The 19,613-nt window shown below is 46.7% G+C and overlaps 2 protein-coding genes across 3 annotated transcripts; both read left to right on the top strand.

The window, feature by feature from the left end:
• Positions 1–40: 40 nt before the first annotated feature.
• BAG4 (BAG cochaperone 4) lies at positions 41–18,291 on the top strand. Of its 2 annotated transcripts, XM_037886215.2 has the most exons (5): positions 41–588; positions 4,850–4,957; positions 13,449–13,706; positions 14,257–14,511; positions 16,060–18,291. In XM_037886215.2, the coding sequence occupies exons 1-5, from the start codon at positions 403–405 to the stop codon at positions 16,555–16,557; spliced, it is 1,305 nt and encodes a 434-aa protein (XP_037742143.1). In that variant the 5' UTR covers positions 41–402; the 3' UTR covers positions 16,558–18,291. The 2 variants fall into 2 exon arrangements, with proteins under 2 accessions (XP_037742143.1, XP_043392443.1); XM_043536508.1 differs by lacking the exon at positions 4,850–4,957.
• On the top strand, positions 4,975–13,442 carry LOC122463896. The gene has a single exon (XM_043536509.1). The coding sequence runs from the start codon at positions 8,417–8,419 to the stop codon at positions 9,365–9,367; it is 951 nt and encodes a 316-aa protein (XP_043392444.1). The 5' UTR covers positions 4,975–8,416; the 3' UTR covers positions 9,368–13,442.
• Positions 18,292–19,613: the final 1,322 nt, after the last annotated feature.

Below are 19,613 nucleotides of genomic sequence, written 5' to 3'. Positions count from 1 at the left end.
AGGGCTCGGGCGGGGCTGTGCTGAGTAAAGGCGGGGGACTCGGCGAGGGTGTTGTGTGCCTGTCTCTTTAAGAAACGGGTGCCTTGTGCACAGCCCGGTTTCCACTGATTGGTGGATCGGGCTGGGACGGACGGAAAGTTGACGCTGATTGGCTAAATTTTTGTTTGAGTCTTTAGATGCGGAACGCTAGGGCTGATTGGCTGATATGCACGGCGTGGGCGGTACCATCTCAGTGATTGGCTAAGGCTGTAGGAGCTGTAGAGTTGAGATGGCACCGTCAGGGCCATTGGCTGACCTGGTTACGCTGCGGGTGGAGGTTGTATCCCTGATGGGGATTGGCTGCAGCGGGCGGGCTTCGCGCAGGCGCGGTAGCGTGGCAGCGAGCCGGCAGCGGCGCTGGTAATGTCTGCCCTGCGGCGGCTGCTGTACGGGCCGGAGGCGGAGCGGGCTCGGCCGGAGCCGGAGCCGCCCCCGGGCCCCTGGGGCATGGAGCCCCGGGCGTGCCCGCAGCACCGCGGGGCCGGGATGGGGCCGGCCTGGCCCGGGGGCAGCTACTGGGACAGGCCCGGCCGGGGCGGCGGCCCCCAGGTAACTGGGACCCCCTGGGGGGCTGGAGCGAGCTCCGTGGGTCGCGATCCGGGGTCGGAGCGAGCTCGGGGGGGGGGGCGATCCCGGGGTCGGAGCGAGCTCGGGGGGGGGGGCGATCCCGGGGTCGGAGCGAGCTCGGGGGGGGGGGGGCGATCCCGGGGTCGGAGCGAGCTCGGGGGGGGGGGGCGATCCCGGGGTCGGAGCGAGCTCGGGGGGGGGGGGCGATCCCGGGGTCGGAGCGAGCTCGGGGGGGGGGGGGCGATCCCGGGGTCGGAGCGAGCTCGGGGGGGGGGGGGCGATCCCGGGGTCGGAGCGAGCTCGGGGGGGGGGGGCGATCCCGGGGTCGGAGCGAGCTCGGGGGGGGGGGGGCGATCCCGGGGTCGGAGCGAGCTCGGGGGGGGGGGGGCGATCCCGGGGTCGGAGCGAGCTCGGGGGGGGGGGGGGCGATCCCGGGGTCGGAGCGAGCTCGGGGGGGGGGGGGGCGATCCCGGGGTCGGAGCGAGCTCGGGGGGGGGGGGGGCGATCCCGGGGTCGGAGCGAGCTCGGGGGGGGGGGGGCGATCCCGGGGTCGGAGCGAGCTCGGGGGGGGGGGCGATCCCGGGGTCGGAGCGAGCTAGGGGGGGGGGGGGCGATCCCGGGGTCGGAGCGAGCTCGGGGGGGGGGGGGGGCGATCCCGGGGTCGGAGCGAGCTCGGGGGGGGGGGGGGGCGATCCCGGGGTCGGAGCGAGCTCGGGGGGGGGGGGGCGATCCCGGGGTCGGAGCGAGCTCGGGGGGGGGGGGCGATCCCGGGGTCGGAGCGAGCTCGGGGGGGGGGGGGCGATCCCGGGGTCGGAGCGAGCTCGGGGGGGGGGGGCGATCCCGGGGTCGGAGCGAGCTCGGGGGGGGGGGGGGGCGATCCCGGGGTCGGAGCGAGCTCGGGGGGGGGGGGGCGATCGATCCCGGGGTCGGAGCGAGCTCGGGGGGGGGGGCGATCGATCCCGGGGTCGGAGCGAGCTCGGGGGGGGGGGGCGATCGATCCCGGGGTCGGAGCGAGCTCGGGGGGGGGGGGGCGATCCCGGGGTCGGAGCGAGCTCGGGGGGGGGGGGCGGCGCGATCCCGGGGTCGGAGCGAGCTCGGGGGGGGGGGGCGGCGCGATCCCGGGGCCGGAGCGAGCTCTGTGGGGGGCCTCTAGGGGCTGGGAGGGGAGCATGGCTGGGGGCGTCCCCGGGCATGGTCCTGCCCTAGAGACCGGGGGTGTGGGTGTCTTTTATGAGCACTCCTGAAGGGAGCTGGGGAAGGCTCCTGGGGTTCCAGGGTGCAGATGCCCCAGGTGTAGTGGTGTGTCACTAGCCTGGTGTGGAAAAGATGACTGCCCTGAGATGCAATTAAGCTAAATTGTTGCTGTGTTCCTGAATCCTTTGCACTCCTCTGCTTAATTGATTACACATTTCTCTTGCTGTTTCTGTACTCAAGCCGACTCTGCATCAGCTCGCCCTTAAGCTTGCCACAGTCACACTGGTGCACTATCTTAGAGGCTTGAGCCTACAGCTACTGGAAAGTGCCTCTGTGCAATGCCACCTCAAAGCCCGGAGAGGGAGGAATTCTGGTTTTGGCAGCTAGCCTGGAGAGGCAAGAAGCCTGGAAAGGCTTGTAATTACATTGTGTGTGACGATTTGAAAATAGCTGACACCTTAACATGCTTTCAGGCCCTTATAGAATGTGTTAAGTCACATACAGCAGACTGTTCAGGCAAGCTCTTCTTTCCCTGATTTAGTTGGGGATTGGTCGTGCTTTGAGCAGGGGGTTGGACTAGATGACCTCCTGAGGTCCCTTCCAACCCTGGTATTCTAGGATTCACAGCACTGCAACATATCTTATTATGGATTCTCTTTGCATGTTTTTGATTAGACATTGTCTAATCTTCTGCTAGTTCTAGTGCTATCACTTTTCACCCCTCTGGGGCAGTGGGTATACATGAATGCAGATCATGTGTTCTTTCCTAAGTCTGCACTCATCCCCCCCCCGTCCCCTCGTTAACCTCCTCCCCCAAACAACCCATTTTTCATACAGTTCAAGGCAAAGAGGTAATACACTGTGGTTGTATTTTAATTTGGTCCTTTTAGCAGGTGGGTCACGAGGCTAAAGGGAATCTCTCTCCTAAGGCATGTGGGTCTAGACATCACTGTGGTGGTAGCCAAGTATCATCTCAGAATCCACAGGCACAATTCTTCAGGCAGGCTAAGGGGTGATGAAGTGTGGCTGGTGAGTGGGTAGTGGGATCTGGTAACTCACTCTTTATGTGACTTGGGAAGAACTGGAGAAGGAAAAGAGACATCAGAAAAACAGAATGAGGTCTGAATTTTCCTATCCTAAGCAGCAGAGAACTAGTGGATCAAACGGTGGTTTCTAGAGTTAACACTGCTTGTTGGATTCCAAAGCTTAATTCATCTACTTTAGAGTCTAGAACATTCAGGGTTTTATTCATGGTCAAAAGTGAAATTACCCAGAGCATCCAACTTCTTTGGTGCTGTCAGCACCCTGCCCTGGTCTGAGAGTTGGGGATCACAAGCTTGGGAGCTTGTCCTCCTGTAAGCTGTGAGAAGTATGCTGAGAGCAGAGCTAGCTTGAAGATGTGTTAAAACATGCTTTTAGAAAGGGGTTGTGTCTCTTTCAGTTCCTTTCTCTGTACAGACCCCCACAATATGTGCTCAGAGGAACAAAGCAGGTTGGCGATCTCATTGAATCCTGTACAATTAGAGGAGTAACTTCTTCCCATGGGAACTGTGAGGCTCATTTGTTTAGTAAAGCAATTTAAGATCCCCTGATGGAAGGTGCTAGAGAAGGGCTGTGGATTACAGTGCAGTGCTGAAAAGGGTGTCAGATAAGAATGGTTTCCTAGCTCTGTTGTCATAGTAAGATGGTAACAGTCTGATTCACCCTAAGCACAGACAGGTTCCTGGAAATGAAGATTGCAGCAGGGGCTGTGTTGCTACCTGTACAGCTCAGAGCAAGGCTTGCCAGTGTTCCATATCAGTTCCTGACATCAGGCTGATCCTGGCTGCCAGCTCTCACAGTGAAAGGCACCTAGTAAGCTTGAATATAGCAAAGGCAAGGACGGCAGGGGAGAGGTGTGTCTGTAAAAGTGTTGTTTGCAGCAGTACCTAGCATGAATGTCAGTGAGCACAGTCCAAGAGCCTTTTTCATGAGGAGTTAACTGCATCTGTGTATTGCTAATAGCAAATGGGCAGCATGAGTTCTTGTAGCTCTTCGTGGCTGCTGTATCTTTAATGAGCTTGGGCTGCTGTTCCTCGTTATGCATGGAATGAACTCTTCCCCTTTCTTTCCCGAATGCGGAGACTTCTGTTCATTACTGTGACTGACATGGCAATGTCCTGGGCAAACCTCACTTGAATGAAGTTTAAGTATCTTAGGAGTTGATTGTATAAAAATGCTAATGTTTATGTATTATTGTGGGATTATATGCAGCTTCTTTAATGGGGGGTTTACATTACATTACAGGACTAATGTAAACCCTGGGAAGTGCTGTGAGCTTCAGAGGACTCTGAAACTGTGTGTTAGACAAACCAAATTAAGTGGGCTTGCTAGGAAATACTTGGGAGGAGGGGAAGGTGCCTTCTCACCCAATTTTTAGCAGCCGCGCCCTGAGGAAAGTGCATTGTTTGCTGATTGCCTGTTACACGAGGACAAGCTCAGAAGCCCAAACTGGATACAAGACTGACTCTCAGATTTGCGGGCGGGGAGGGGGTTGCGCTTGTTCTGAGCAAAAGCTGTTATGAACTTGTGGCCACAGAAAAACTCCTGTGTGGGGTTTGAAGGACTGTTCATCGGCCAGAAGCCTTGTTGGAGTTAGGGGGACATCTCTGGTAAGCTTATTAGCATGCGTGTAGGTTCTTTTATTGTTTTTATATTTTTTCTCTGTAATGATTTTTACTTTAAGAATAAAATCTGCTTGCTTAGAGCTGTGTGGTAACTTTATTGTGGGCAATTACACTGTTTATAGCCTCTGAGGAGAAAAGTGAAGCAGGCCTGTTTAGGCAGTCTGACAGCTGGGGAAATCACAGTGTAGGCAGGGATCTGTGTAGCCTGGAAGTACTCCAGTAATGGGGGAGAGATGTGTCTCTGCTCAAGAGAGGTGATGGCTGGGGAGCCAGAAATCTGAGAGTAGGTGCACTTGTTGGACCATGGAGGAGGAATAAACGTGCAGTTGCCCTTGGACTGTGACCATTGCTATCTGCAAATGAGTTTTTATTTTCCTTCTTAGGAGCAGCCTCCTTATCCTGGCTATGGTTCCAACTACTGGAACTCTGCAGTGCAGCCTAGAGTTCCCTACCCAAGTCCGTACCCCGCTGGACCTGAGTTACAAAGCCAGGTATAGTAGAAGGGCAACTCTTTCACCTCTTGTTTCTTTTGAATCTGAAAGGTTTGTCTTGTTGGGGTGAGGTTAAAGCCATACCCCAATACTAAATGGCTGGTTTCCCTTGAAAAGAAAGGACCCAAGAATCCCCCACAGGCGATGTTCCTAAGCACTTGGTTCCTTTGCCCATTTCTCCTGACTGCATTAGCATCAGGAAATCCCACACACTGATGTGAAAATATTAAATTGGGTTTGAACTGGACACTGAAACTTTAAACTACTTTAGCATCCATGCCTGAAACTCTTTAGCTAATTGTTGAAGCTCAGTGCAAATGTATTAATCTCCTTTGCTGTCAGTGTTGGTGACTTCCAGCTGCTTGATACGAAATGCACTGTGTCTTGTTGCCAGCAAACTGAGAGTAATTTGGGTAATTATTTTTTTATCAGTGGTCCAACTAAATGAAGAATCCCAAATGACTCTTCTAGTGTCTTTCAGTCAAAGATGCCAAAATGCTTTACAGACTCTTAAAACAGTCATGTGTTAGGCAGGTTTTTATTCTGTTTTATAAATAGGGAAACTGAGGAACAGACAGAAAAAGTGACTTGCCTGCAGTCACGCAGTGAGTCAGTGGTGGAAGTGGGAATAGAACCCACTTCTCTGCCCTACCATTAGATCACCCTAGAAGCTACAATCTGAGACTAGAGCTCTGGAAAGCAAGAAAATGCCTGTGTAATTTAACATTGCAGCCAAAATTAATCCTATAGTATAGACTGAAAATGCTGAAAGACATACCCATTCTGCCCAATCCCTGAAAGCTGCGGGCAGAGTAGACTCTTCCTTGCCCTTCTCTCCCTGCCCATCCTTGATGTGTGTTTGGAATTCTTGCACCCTGGTACTGGGCAAATTCTTCTGGTTTCTTTATCCTGCCAGCTGAAGAAATTCGCTCTTATCTTGCCACTAAAGCAGATACAACATTGGTATGGCTGGTGACCCTGTTTATAAAGCCCTACTCTATACAATAGCAATCTGGTATGTTCTGTTTGAACACTCCTCTCATTGGAAAACGTTATTTAGCTAATTACAAAGCACGTGTTGCTTTAGGGTTTCATACTTGCATCTCATCTGCTTAAAGTGTAACAGTAAAATCTCATCTTATGCTCCTATAGCATGAGATGCGCTAGGGTTTGTGTTACAAGATGAATTTGCTTTCTCATCGTGATTGTGGTTGGAGCAGTCATTCTCTAAGGACTTTACACTTCTTTTTTTTGAGAACCAGTGTGACCGTGTTTCTTACCTGACAGTGTTAGTGCGTTTTTTATTTGGTTAAAAAGGAAAGAGCTTTTTCTGTTTTGGGAACACTAACGCCCTCACTCTGGTGACTATGGATAAGGTGTGTTTCATGCTCCTTGAATGAACTTGGATGTACAGTAAAATCTGTAAAAATACAAGCCATGTAGGAAAAGCAACTTGAGCCATTGGATATGCACAGGTCAAACGGTTGCTATTTGGAAATAGTATAAATGCAATGGCAAGTGTGGGTGTGTAGTGCCTCGCACAATGGGCCCTGTGATGCTAATGCACTACAAAAAATACGTATTTCTTATGAGGAATATTGGAATAATAACACTTACTCATAGGCAAAGTCAGTATTAGCACTAGTAAAAGACGACAAACACTTTTTGCAGAAAATGCATCATTTTAATTCCCAGCTTTTGAAAAGGAGCAACTTAATTTATTCAACATTTTACACAAAAAATGGAAAGCAGTTTCCTCCCTGTCTTATTCATTGGCAAAATTGAAAAAGGTGGGGATAGGAAAAACAAAATGAAAAGTAGTTAAATTTTTCTTCCAATTTTTTCCAAATAAGAGAATTTTTTGCAAAAAATTCCCTCTTCAAATAGGCCATTTTTTTAATTGGAATAAATTGTTTGAAAAATGTCAGCCAGCTGTTGTCATTATAAATGACAGGACTCGCATCAGGCATGAGCATATGGAAACTGTTTAGCAAACCTCACGATTGGAAATACACATGTGATGTGCATGTAGGGAAAGAGTCTGGTCCCAACTGCTCGTTGCATTACAGCCAAAGTAATCTAGGAACTCAATGCATCCTCCAATGGAGGGGAAGAGGATGGGAATTTAGTGCTTGAGAACGACTCCTATGACTTTCCTCGTTTTTAAAGAGATTAACAAAATAAAAGGCCCCAGCTGTGTAGGTAGTGAAATGCCTGATAATCTGTAAGAATGGCTGACACTTTAAATAATAAAAAAGAATAGTCTAATCCTCAGTAGAGGGCATTGTACTTCCGCTTGCCTGCAGAAGAAAGGGAACTGACAGAATACTTTCTCTCTACTCTCTGGTCCCATGACTCACTCTTCTTGGCTGTTAGTATTATTTATTATTGGTATTGTAGTAAGTAGTGCCAAGGAGTCTGAGTCACAGACCAGGATCCCATTGTGTTATAGCCACATCAGTAAATATTAATTCACCAGATCACATGCTCCAAGATATTTCGTATCTAAGTTGCTTGGATGTTTCCAAACAAAATTTTGCCAATGCGCAGTTAAGGCTGTCAGTTTATTCTCCCCTCCAAAATTATCTAATTTATTCAAGTATTACTCTTGAGAATGTAACCATTATAAAGTCAGCACCTTCTTAGTTCTGACTCTTCTATTGCTGTGACCGCTGTGGCCCTCTAAAGACAAAGTGTACTGTGAGGATGAGACAGAACTAACAAATGCCCTTCTCAGTGTAGCAGATTTAGGCACAGAGACAGAGAGGGGTTAGGCTATAAACACAGCTTTCCCACAGACAGTAACTTCAGCCTCCCACGTCTCAGTCCTACACCAGACTCTTCTACCAGCTTACCTGGTCAGAACAAAACTGACCTTCTCCAACTGTCTTGTGGATGTCACTGCATTCCATTCCCTCTCATTGCTTCCTATGCTGCGTTGCTAAGAGCCTTGGTGTGTGTCACTGACCACCATTATTACATATACATGTTGCATATGACCAAGATGTATGTAGTAAGACCAAGGAGAGATTTCAAGGCTGGTGGGAGCCATCGTGATTTTACAGGCCCCTGTGACCACCCACTGTGGGCAGTCCAAAGACAGCTACAAGTTGCCAAAACTCCAATTTGGGTCAGAGAAACCTGAAGCCCCAAGACAGCCCATTTTGGGGGCTGAAGGAAACTTACGTATAACAGCTGAAGGCAGAGTGTACTATCTCATTTCTCTGGGCAAAAGAAAATACACAATTACTAGAGGAAAAATGCTAGATTGAGGGGAAAGTGCCCCCCCAAAAGCCAGCTGAGACAGATGTGCTTGAGGATGCAGGGCTGAAGAGCAAAGGCAAGTTGGAAGGTGCTACAGCACAGCACCTGCTGCCCCTGGAAGAGGTAAAGCAGGGAGACTGTCCACTACAGGGGGAAGTAGTAATGATGGAATAAGATCATCCACTGGAGAGGGACATGGCCACAGCTCTGCAGCCAGAAGAGGAGGAGGTGATGGAAGGAGAAGACTCACTGAAAGGTTCTGAATCCTCTCCACTGCGTTTAGATGGGGATGTTGGAGGAGACAGTCTGATCCAGGGTGTTGCAGCTGCTTGCCCACAGTCAAAACAGGATATAGGCTCTCTGGAAAGAGATGATCTGGTGAAGTGGCTCTTCCTCCAGCTTCTGGAAGGGGAGAGGAGGCGCAAGGAGGCAGAGAAAAGGTGGGAGGAGGCAGAAACAAAATTTCAGCAATTTCTCCTGGAGCTAGGAAAGAGAGCGAACAGGTTGGCTCTGAGCTCCCAGGTCAGACCTGGAGAAGCACTCCCTCCTCCCCTAGCTTCTCCAGACCACATACGGCCGTCACGCTCATTCTGGATACACATTCAGAGGGCCTATCGGTGGCTGAAAGACCAATGGTCCCTACGTATGAGTCTGTGTCTCCCAAGGCAAGTCCAAGAGACTCATTGCAGTGATGTAAGGGAGGCTGACGACTATGCAGAAATGTGTCGGTACAGATTTAGGGAGTACAGATTCCAGGAGGCAGAGGGACCCCAGGAGGCTTACGCTCACTTATCCGAGCTGTGCCACAAGTGGATCCAGCCCAAAAGCACGAGTGCAGCACGGATTGCTGACATGCTAATCACAGAGCAGTTCCTGGAGATCCTCCCACATGATGTTCAGGCATGGGTTAGGAGGAACAGGCCAGACACTGGGAGTAGGGCTGTGTCCTTAGCAGAGTACATCCTGGCCATAAAGGAGCATGGTCAGTGCTCAACACTGGTAAGGCCTCCAGAATGTCCCGTGAGGGAGAAATGTAGGGCTGGAAAAGCAGGGGGTGGGATTATGACTTCAAGGACCACAAATGCGCTTCCTGATGAGAAACTGGGAAGCTTGCACACATGGTCACATAGCTTACCGCGACCCTGAGAGTGCTGCACTGTGGGTGGAGGGGTGGGGACTGGATTAGAATCATAGAATCATAGAATATCAGGGTTGGAAGGGACCTCAGGAGGTCATCTAGTCCAACTCCCTGCTCAAAGCAGATGCTCTCATCCCTATGACACATGAGGCAACCCAGGGTTGCCACATTTCTTACTCCATTGTAGTCTGTTCCATCTTTGGAACATCAGCAACATCATTGTCAATAGTTTTCTTATATGTCATCTGCTGTCCTCCTCTTTTCCATCTTCCACCAAGTGGTGTCCAGTCAAGGGCTTATCTAGGAATGCGTTTTTTCTAGGGCTGTCAATTAATCACAGTTAACTCATGCGAGTCACTCAAAAAATTAATCTTGATTAAAAAGATTAATTGCAGTTTTAATTGCACTGTTAAACAATAGAATACCAATTGATATTTATTAAATATTTTGGATGTTTTTCTACATTTTCATATATTGTATTCTGTGTTGTAACTGAAATCAAACTGTTTATTTTTTATTACAAATATTTGCACAGTAAAAATCATAAAAGAAATAGTATTTTTCAATTCACCTCATACTGTTACTATAGTGCAATCTCTTTATCGTGAAAGTGCAACTTACAAAGGTAGATTTTTTTTGTTTGTTACATAACTGCACTCAAAAAATAAAACAATGTAAAACTTCAGAGCCTACAAGTCCACTCAGTCCTACTTCTCATTCAGCCAATTGCTAAGACTAACACATTTGTTTACATTTACAGGAGATAATGCTGCCTGCTTCTTTTTTACAATGTCACCTGAAAGTGAGAACTGGCATTCGCATGGCACTGTTGTAGCTGGCGCTGCAAGGTATTTATGTGCCAGATAGGCTAAACATTCATATGCCCCTTCATGCTTTGGCCATCATTCCAGAGGACATGCTTCCATGCTGATGATCCTCGTTAAAAAAGTAATTCATTAATTAAATTTTGACTGAACTCCTTGTGGGAGAATTGTATGTGCCCTGCTCTGTTCTACCCACATTCTGCCACATATTTCATGTTATAGCAGTCACGGATGATGACCCACCACATGTTGTTCATTTTAAGAACACTTTCACAGCAGATTTGTCAGAACGCAAAGAAGGTACCAATGTGAGATTTCTAAAGATAGCTACAGCACGCAACCCAAGGTTTAATAATCTGAAGTGCTGTCCAAAATCTGAGCGGTATGAGGTGTGGAGCATGCTTTCAGAAGTCTTAAAAGATCAGCACTCCGATACAGAAACTACAGAACCTGAACCACCAAAAAAGAAAATCAACCTTCTGCTGGTGGCATCTGAATAAGATAATGAAAATGAACACGCGTCGGTCCGCACTGCTTTGGATTGTTATCGAGCAGAACCCGTCATCAGCATGGATGCATGTCCCCCAGAATGGTGGTTGAAGCATGAAGGGACATGTGAATCTTTTAGCGCATCTGGCACGTAAATGTCTTGCAACGCTGCCTACAACAGTGCCATGCGAATGCCTGTTCTCACTTTCAGGTGACATTGTAAACAAGAAGCAGGCAGCATTATCTCCTGCAGATGTAAACAAACTTGTTTGCGCGATTGGCTGAACAAGAAGTAGGACTGAGTAGACTTGCAGGCTCTAAAATTTTACATTGTTTTATTTTTGAATGCAGTTTTTTGTACATAGTTCTTCCTTTGTAAGTTCAAATTTCATGATAAACAGATTGCACTACAGTGCTTGTATTAGGTAAATTGAAAAATACTATTTATTTTTTACAGTGCAAACACTTGTAATCAAAAATAAATATAAAGTGAGCACTGTACACTTCGTATTCTGTGTTGTAATTGAAATCAATATCTTTGAAAATGTAGAAAACATCCAAAAATATTTAAATAAATGGTATTCTATTGTTTAACAGTGCGATTAATCATGATTAATTTTTTAATCACGCATTTAATTTTTTTCATCACTTGACAGCCGTAGTCTTTTCATATCTGTACAACATACCCAAACACCTTCATCCTTATTTCTCAAATCATTGTCCCTACAGTCTGTTGGTCAGTCCTTTGTAACACATCAGCATTAGTTACTTTATCCCACCAGTGGACACCAAGTACTCTCTGTAAGCATCTCCTATGTAATGCGTTAAGTTTCCTTTTGCCAAGTTTCTGAAGAATATAACCTTGTGGGTATCACAATGACATTGTATAACTTTAGCTTGGTTCTTATGTGAATCTCCTTACTTTTCCAAATCCAATATCAGTGTCAAATATAGGGGGTCAGTAATCATGGTGCTTCTGTGATTGACATGACAATACAATATGACAAACAAGTGTGTGCTTCTGAGATAGACAATCAGTGCTGATGGCCAGCTCAATCAGGAAGTGGAAGCAAGAACTGGAAAGGCTTGTGAAACTGATATATATGTGGAGAAGTGGGGGTTGTTTGGGGAATCAGGATGTGGAGTAGTATTTGCAAATCCTTCACTGACTGTAAGTGTTGTATAAAGGCAGGGATCGTGAGAACTAGAGAGGGGGTTGCGGAGGGAAGACGGCTGTTGGGGCTGAGGGGTATTCTATCATGAGGGTCTGTTGAAATGGAAAGGAGATTGACCTCTTTGGTTGTCAGGGTGATAGAAATCAACCTTTTCCAGGGATTCTAGGGCCATGGAGTACCAGAAACAGTTATGTGGATAAGCCTGTAGAGGGCTAATCGGTACTAATCAGTATACCCGGGCACAAGGTAGGGATCACAAGCAGTGTGCTGAGCAGCACCTGACAGTGAAATAATGTTGACCTGCCTTACAGGGGTGGTGGAGAGGCTTAAAGTTTGTAAAGCATTCTTGTCAGCCTCTCATTGGAATCTCTGTAATGCTTGATAATAAGACATGGCAGGAGGAAGACAATTAAATTTCTACCCTATATTTTTTTCCCCAACCCACAAATTTTCAAATGCAAAACCTCTATCCTACTTCAATGGTAAAACTTTAATCACTCCAGTGAGAAAGAGTTATGGTTCCCACAGCAACAAGATTAATATTCCTTGCTGGTGTGTGCACAGTTGCTATGGAAACCTGGTAACTCTGAATTTCCTGATTTGAGACTAAAATCCCTATTTTACAGTTGTCTAAAACCTATTCCACTCTTCTCCTACACAGCTATGTTGCTGCTCCTATTCCAGATCCTAGAGCCTTTGGCCACTCATAGAATCACAGAAATGGAGGGCTGGAAAGGACCTCAGGAAGTTGTCTAATCCATCCCCCGCAACCTCCTGTCTTTCTGGGGCAGGATTTAAGTGTACCTAGACAGGGGTTTGGGAGTTTAAGGACAGGTTAGACAATGATGGAGATTCCACAACCTCCCTTGGTAACCTATTCTAGTACGTAATACTTGGTTAGAAATTTTTTCCTAATATCCAACCTACATCTCCCTTGCTGCAAATTAAGCCGATTACTTCTTGTCCTTCCCTTGATGGACATGGAGAACAATTGCGTGTTGTCCTCTTCGTAACAATATCTGAAGACTTAGCATATCCTCCCTCAGCCTTCTCAAAACTAAATATGCCCAATTATTTCAACCTTTCCTCAGAGATCAGATTTTCTAAACCTTTTATCATTTTTATTGCTGCCCTCTGGACTGCACCAGTTTGTTCACATCTTTCCTAAAGTGTGGTGTCCACAACTGGACACAGTTTTCCAGCTGAGGCCTGACCAGTGTTGAGCAGAACAATTCCCTCCCATGTCTTACATACAACATTTCTGTTAATACATCCCAAAATGACATTTGCCTTGTTCACAACAGCATCACATTGTTGACTCATATTCTATTTGTGACCCACTGTAACCCCCAGATCCTTTTCAGCAGGATTGCAGCCTACTCAGTTATTTCCCCATCTTGTATTTCTGCATTTGATTTTTTCCTTCCTAGGTGCAGTCCTTTGCACTTCTCTACATTGGATTTTATCTTACTTATTTCAGACTAGTTTTCAAATTGGCATTCATTCCTGTCCTCCAAAGTGCTCGTAGCCCCCCCCAGGTTGGTGTTGTCCACATTCAATCTGTGTCCATCTCTCAAATATGTTCTCTGCTTGTTTTTCAGGGACTGGAGTCTCCCTACACAAATGGAGCCTATGGCGCCCCTTACCCCTCAGCCCCTGGGGCTGCTCCACACTATGCTAATCTGCCACAGTCAAACACTTACTATTCTTCTGGGCACCCTCGGGCCGCCTACCCAGCAGAGTCTCCGAGCATGTACCGACCGCCATCGCCAGCCTCGCACTGGAATTATCCCCCACCAGACTGCCCCCCGGAAGGCCCCTCTCTCAGGAGGCAGGCCCCAGGATACTCCCCACCATCGGTAAGGAAGCTAGTACAAGGAATACATGCTTCCTTTGGGAATATGCTTGGGGCTGGTGTGAGTACAACCCAGCTCAGTATTGGATATAGCCCTTCTGAAGCAAAGGTTGGCATGCGCTTGCCTAAGGGCAGTCTGCCCTTCCAGCTACCAGCCATTCAGGTCTGAGCCCTAGAAGCGCACTACTTAGCTGCTGTTCTTGGCTCCAGCACGGGAAATGTTTATCCCGAGCTCCATCTCATGCCCCAGGTCTCTCATCTCTCCAACACAGCCCAGTGTTTTGACTGACACTGTGCTGACTTAGACTGCAGCTAAACTACATAAATTGCCAAGAGAACCAGCCATGCCCACTCTTATGAAGATGTGTAACCACTCCCTTGGCCTAGGACTCAGAATTAATAGGCTGACATGTCAGAGCCAAGGTAGCTGGTCTGACTTTGTGGCTCTTAACAAGGAGGGTTTAGTAGGAGTGGAGAAGCATGTCCAAATGTATTTCCAATGGCTGAGTGAACATGTCTTTGAAAGTACTACCTTCATTTCCCTCTTCCTGCAGACCCCAGGTATGCCTGTCCCACACTATCCATATGGAGGAGATACCAACCCTGGCATTCCACAGCAGGGGCCTCCACCACCACAACCAAGACCCCAGGATGAATCTTGGGCTTCCTCTGGCATCTATGGGATGCAGCCACGTTATGCCTGGCCTGCTGCTTCAACACCCCAAGGAAGTCCATTTGTTTCAGAATCATCTCCATCCTGGCCTGGCAATGGAGCTCCTTCTCCTCATCCTCCAGCTCATGATACAAAGGTAAAGATTTAATTTTTTGACACTTACTGGTGCCTATATTAACTCGGCCGTATGGGTCACTGCACAGCAGTGCAAAAACCCCTTCCCCAGAAGCTAAGTATGCTGCTTTTACAGTGTTTCTAGCTCCCGCTGGCGCAGGGAAGAAGAGATCTTGCTTGGAAATCCAATACTGTTTGGTATTTACATACTGCTTTTACAACTTCAGAACGCTGTACAATGCTAAATAATTGTAGAGTGAATCTGTCAGTCAGGATGAGCTCTCTGACTGCAGGTCTGTGATCAGACCACTAGACTACACTGCTTCCCTGAAAAACACATGTACTTTTCATTTCTTTGAAGTGCTTCCACCTTTCCCCCCTCTGTTAAAGTAATGGGTTCATACTACATAGAACCAAACTAATTAAAACTAGGAATTCTCATAATGGTCTTTTAGATCCATTAACTTGGATATTCATAAAGAATATACAGAGTTATACTTAATGCAAAAAACTAAAGGGAAGTATTGGAGGGAATATCAGATCTCATGCTCCAGGTCTTAAAACAGTCTCTCATTAGTAGGGATTAGGGTGAGACCTTTATGGGGGGCAGATTATCCCATATCTGCCTGCTGCAGGGTTTCTTGCATCTTTGTCTGAAGCATCTGGTGCTGGTCACTGGGAGCCAGGACACTGGGCTAGAAGGGCCTGTCCTGATCCACACACAATTGTTGTGTTCCCGGCCAAGTGAACTCCTGGGCACAGGAATCCTTTACTAGACGTCGCTAAAAATTAGTGGGAATAACGGATTCTGTTCCTTCTTAGTCTCACCATTCTCCTCTTTACAGTTAGAGGCCCTGGCCACACCAGGATCAGATCTCTGGAAGGTACAACTGTGTTGACAAAGTACTTGCTAGCAGGATTCTAATGTGGATTTTTTTGAATAGCATGGCCATGAATTTGTCATCTGGGAATAGTTATAAAATTGTGTAATACACTCCCTGGAAAAAGTCTCTCTCTCATGATCCACTCAAATACATCCACACATACCAGAGGAATTGTGCTAGAATCCTGCTAGCAAATATCATGGTTAAACACAGCTGTAGCAAGTATAATCCTGACCTTGCTATGGGCTATTTCACAGCTGTCGCATTGTCATTCCGCAGACACAGAGTTTTGTGAACCAGATGTGGTTCCTCTAACTAGTTTGTTCTTAAATAGGTCAAAGACTTGATCACTAGCTGTCTCTGAGCATTCCTTTTTGGGCTTGTTTATGGGCAGCAATGCTTATTGAAGAAAGTTGTGTAAGTTTCACGTTATTAGGTCACAGAATATTATGACATCACGGTGGATGACAGTCTCAAAGTGCAGGCCTCATCCTTAGTAACTTCCATTACCCGAACCCTTTTTGCGCTGCCATCCTGGGCATGCACATCTTCCAAATGAGCAGGGAGGCAGACTGGCCCTGTTGCTCAGAGATCTGCTTGCATTCCCTCTTTGATGCAGGATGTGGGATAAGAAAACTGGTGTTGAAGGAAACAAATTTTAAAACCTCTGCTTGTTTCTGATTTAGGATACTTCTTATGACAAACCAGACCAAGGAGCAAACCACAACAACTACTTTCCAGAAGTCAATCATCAGCCCTCTGGGACTATGAATGATCACAAATCAACTCAACTAAACACCAAACCATCCCATTTCAATCCCAAAGTGCAATACAGCGCACAGCCCCACATGTATGATAATGTACCTAGGAAACCACCTTTGAACCAGGATGCAGGTTTTAAACCCAGCGACCAGCCTTTGTCAAACTCCCTGGGAATGCAGCCAGGGATTCAAAGAGTTATGCAAGTTATGGAGGAAGTTGAGCAGTTGGAGCAAGAGGTGGATGAATTTGTAGGGAAAAAGACAGACAAAGCATACCGGCTCCTGGAGGAAATGCTGACCAAGGAGCTGTTGGAACTGGATTCCATAGAGACTTGTGGCCAGGACAATGTTCGACAGGCTAGGAAGGAGGCTGTTCATAGAATCCAGGCCATACTGGAAAAACTGGAAAAAAAGGGATTGTAAAAGACAGATGGTAACAACTCAAGGCCTGCTATGGACATCCCAAAGCTCTCTGGTTAGGCTTAATTCTCGGCCCGCTTCTAACTTCTGTTGACCACGAAAAGCAATAAAGTCTGATGATACTTTAATTTTTTTTTTAAACCCAACAAATAATAAATTGGCTGTGGACGAATGAAGGGAGGACTGAAACATCAGTCCTGAATTTTCAGTTTGTTGGTCCAGGCCAACGAATGTACAGACAACTGTGGAATTTTGACACTGCCAAACAAAGTGCTTTTGCCTCTGTGGGTGTCTACATGCTTTTCATCGGCAGGAGAGGAAACTGTTGTATGGAACAGACTTTTCTATACTAGGCCAAATGTGTGTCTGTAGATGCCACCTGCTGCCCCATGGCTTCTTAAATAGCTGGAATATTTGTCAAGTTTTGTAAGTTACAAAGGCATTGCAACACACAGCAAGACCAAGAAGACTTCATGCTCTTGGACCACTACTCTTGTGTAGTATTTACAGCTTCATCACTCTAGTCATTGAGACTGATGTGTATTGTTCTGTGTCTTTTTGGTGCACGCTGTAGTACTGTCTTGAAGTGCTGGTGGAAGAGACCATATTAGCAACCAGTAAATATGGCAACTTCACACTGTTTTCTTCTATATAGTGAGAACTATTCAGTGATGTTTTATGTGGGGGAGAGGTAATAAGGAACACAACTGGGAGCTTTTGAATTCTGCCTCTGAAAAGGCAGTGGTACAAATGAGAGATGGCGGCATGATCCTAGGGAAGTAAAACGTTTGGAAATGATTTTTCAGGGCAAATTGGGGTAAAAATCCACTTTTTAATTGTAATGTCCTTTCACATAATGCAGTTTGTAATCCATTATAATCTGCATAACTGGTGGTTCTGTACAGTGCACTGTGGAGGGGAGAGGAAAAACATCTGCCTTTAACCGGGGGGCTACCACATCTGAAATTAAGTAGTCATTACTGTGTATGATAAGAAAATAAACTCTGGCAAGTTTTAAAAATAATTTTGTACTGATAAGTCAGAAATGACTTTCTTTAAAGTTTGTGTGAAACTATAAATGGAACCTATTGTACCCAAAGCACCTGGAATTCTGTCCTTGCAGCAGATCCTCATAAGACAAGGCAGCAAGTGGCATGGAAATAGTGACATTCATGATGTTGAAAGGGGGTTGGTGCTACTTTTGTGACAGCTTGGAGCAGACTAGTTCTGTGAACGCTTTAGCCTTTTGCTCCTGAAACAATGACCACATTTTCCTGAAGCCATCCAGCCTGGCATTCTGTATGCTGCTAGTCAATGCAGTAGAAGATGTATGTTTGCAGATTCTACATCCTTAGCGCACCTGAACTCTGCTGCATAGTACTGACCTCTCCAACTGTTCAGATCCATCCTCATGGTCATGCATGTGGTTGGCAGTCTAGAAAATATACTCTGGGCTAATCCAGAAGAGCAGAGTAATCCGTCTGGGCCAATAAAAGTTTTGGATTGGAGGACCGTGTTTAATAGCAATGGCAGAGACCAACCAGGCCTAGCTAACGCTGTTTGGGATATAAAGTTGAATCTGATTCCAAAGAGCAGAAGCTATGTTCTAGCTCGCCACTATATTGTAAACAGCCTCCAGTTCTATGCTAATATAAGGGGGGAGATCTGGTTCCAAGGACTGAACGTCTGCAGGAAGTAATGGTACACCATTAATGAATTAAACAATGGTTGATGCTACCAGTGCTTCTGAGAATTAATGTTATCCTAGTGTAACAGCGACAGACCCCGGTCAGCAGGCGGGATCAAATCTGGGACTTTTGGAGCTTAGTGCAGGAGCCTCTACCACGTGAGCTAAAAGCCAACTGGCTGTTAGCTAAGGCTGTAGAGCAGACTCATTTTCTCTCTCTCTAAGCGGTCTCGGTGCCACTAGATAGGACAGAACACCACACCCAGAAGGCCTGTGGGTTACACTAGCACTTCCTCTCACCTGCACACTTCATGGCAGAATATTTATTTATATAATGTGTGAGAAGTTTGCCATGTAACTACCCTTGCTGTCGCAGTTAGTTATTTTCCCTGGAGGAGCAGAGAGAGAAACACCTATTTGTTGTGGGCATTTGTACTCCTTTAATTTAGTGCACAGTTTAAATACCCTGGTGCTAGGAATGTGAAATCCTTAGTGCAATTGCTGTGGGACCCTAGCTGTGTCTCTGTAATATGCTTAAAATTTTCCCAGAAATTACTGCTTCGGGCTCACAGAAGAGATCTAAGATTTAGCAGAAACTTTGTTTTTGAAAGGGAACAAGAAAGGGAAAAGGCTTCTTTGCTGAGATGAAGTTAGCTAGACAAAAATTGTACCAGAAAAATACTCCATTTGCTGTAAACTTACAGAATTAACGGCACAGCTTAGCTTCTCTTCTTCAAATTCTCTGGTGACCTAGGGTAGCGCTGTCATTGTGCAGGCTGAGGAACCTGCAGCCTCCTCACTAGAAGTAAAATGGTCAAAACAGGCGAGTGACTTACATTAATTTACATAACTTTGCCGAGCAACTTTTCATAGAAATGTAGGGCTGGAAGGAACCTCAAGAGGTTATCAAGTCCAGCCCCTGTGCTGAGGCAGGACCAAGTAGACCTAGACCATCCCCGAGAGGTGTTTGCCTAACCTGTACTTAAAAATCTCCAGTGAGGGCGGATTCCACAATGTCCCTTGGAAGCCTATTCCAGTATTTAATCTCTGATAACTACTCTTTGAGTATGGACTTTCAACCAGTTATATACCCACCGTATGGTAATTTCACCTAGACCACATTTCCCTAGTTTCATTATGAGAATGTCATGGGTGACTCTGTCAACAGCTTTACTAAAATCAAGCTATCACCTACACTGCCTATCCATTAGGCCAGTAAGCCTGTTAAAGAAAGAAATTAGGTGGGAGTAGCATGATTTTGCTTGGCATATCCATGCTGACTGTTATCCTGTAGGTGCTTATAAATTGGTTGTTTAATAATTTGTTCCAGTATCTTTCCAGGTATCAAAGTTAAGCTGACTGGACTGGAATT

This window comes from Chelonia mydas, chromosome 26 (genome assembly GCF_015237465.2).
Source record: "Chelonia mydas isolate rCheMyd1 chromosome 26, rCheMyd1.pri.v2, whole genome shotgun sequence".
Taxonomy (NCBI): domain Eukaryota; kingdom Metazoa; phylum Chordata; order Testudines; family Cheloniidae; genus Chelonia; species Chelonia mydas.
This window is presented reverse-complemented; position numbering and strand designations above follow the sequence as displayed.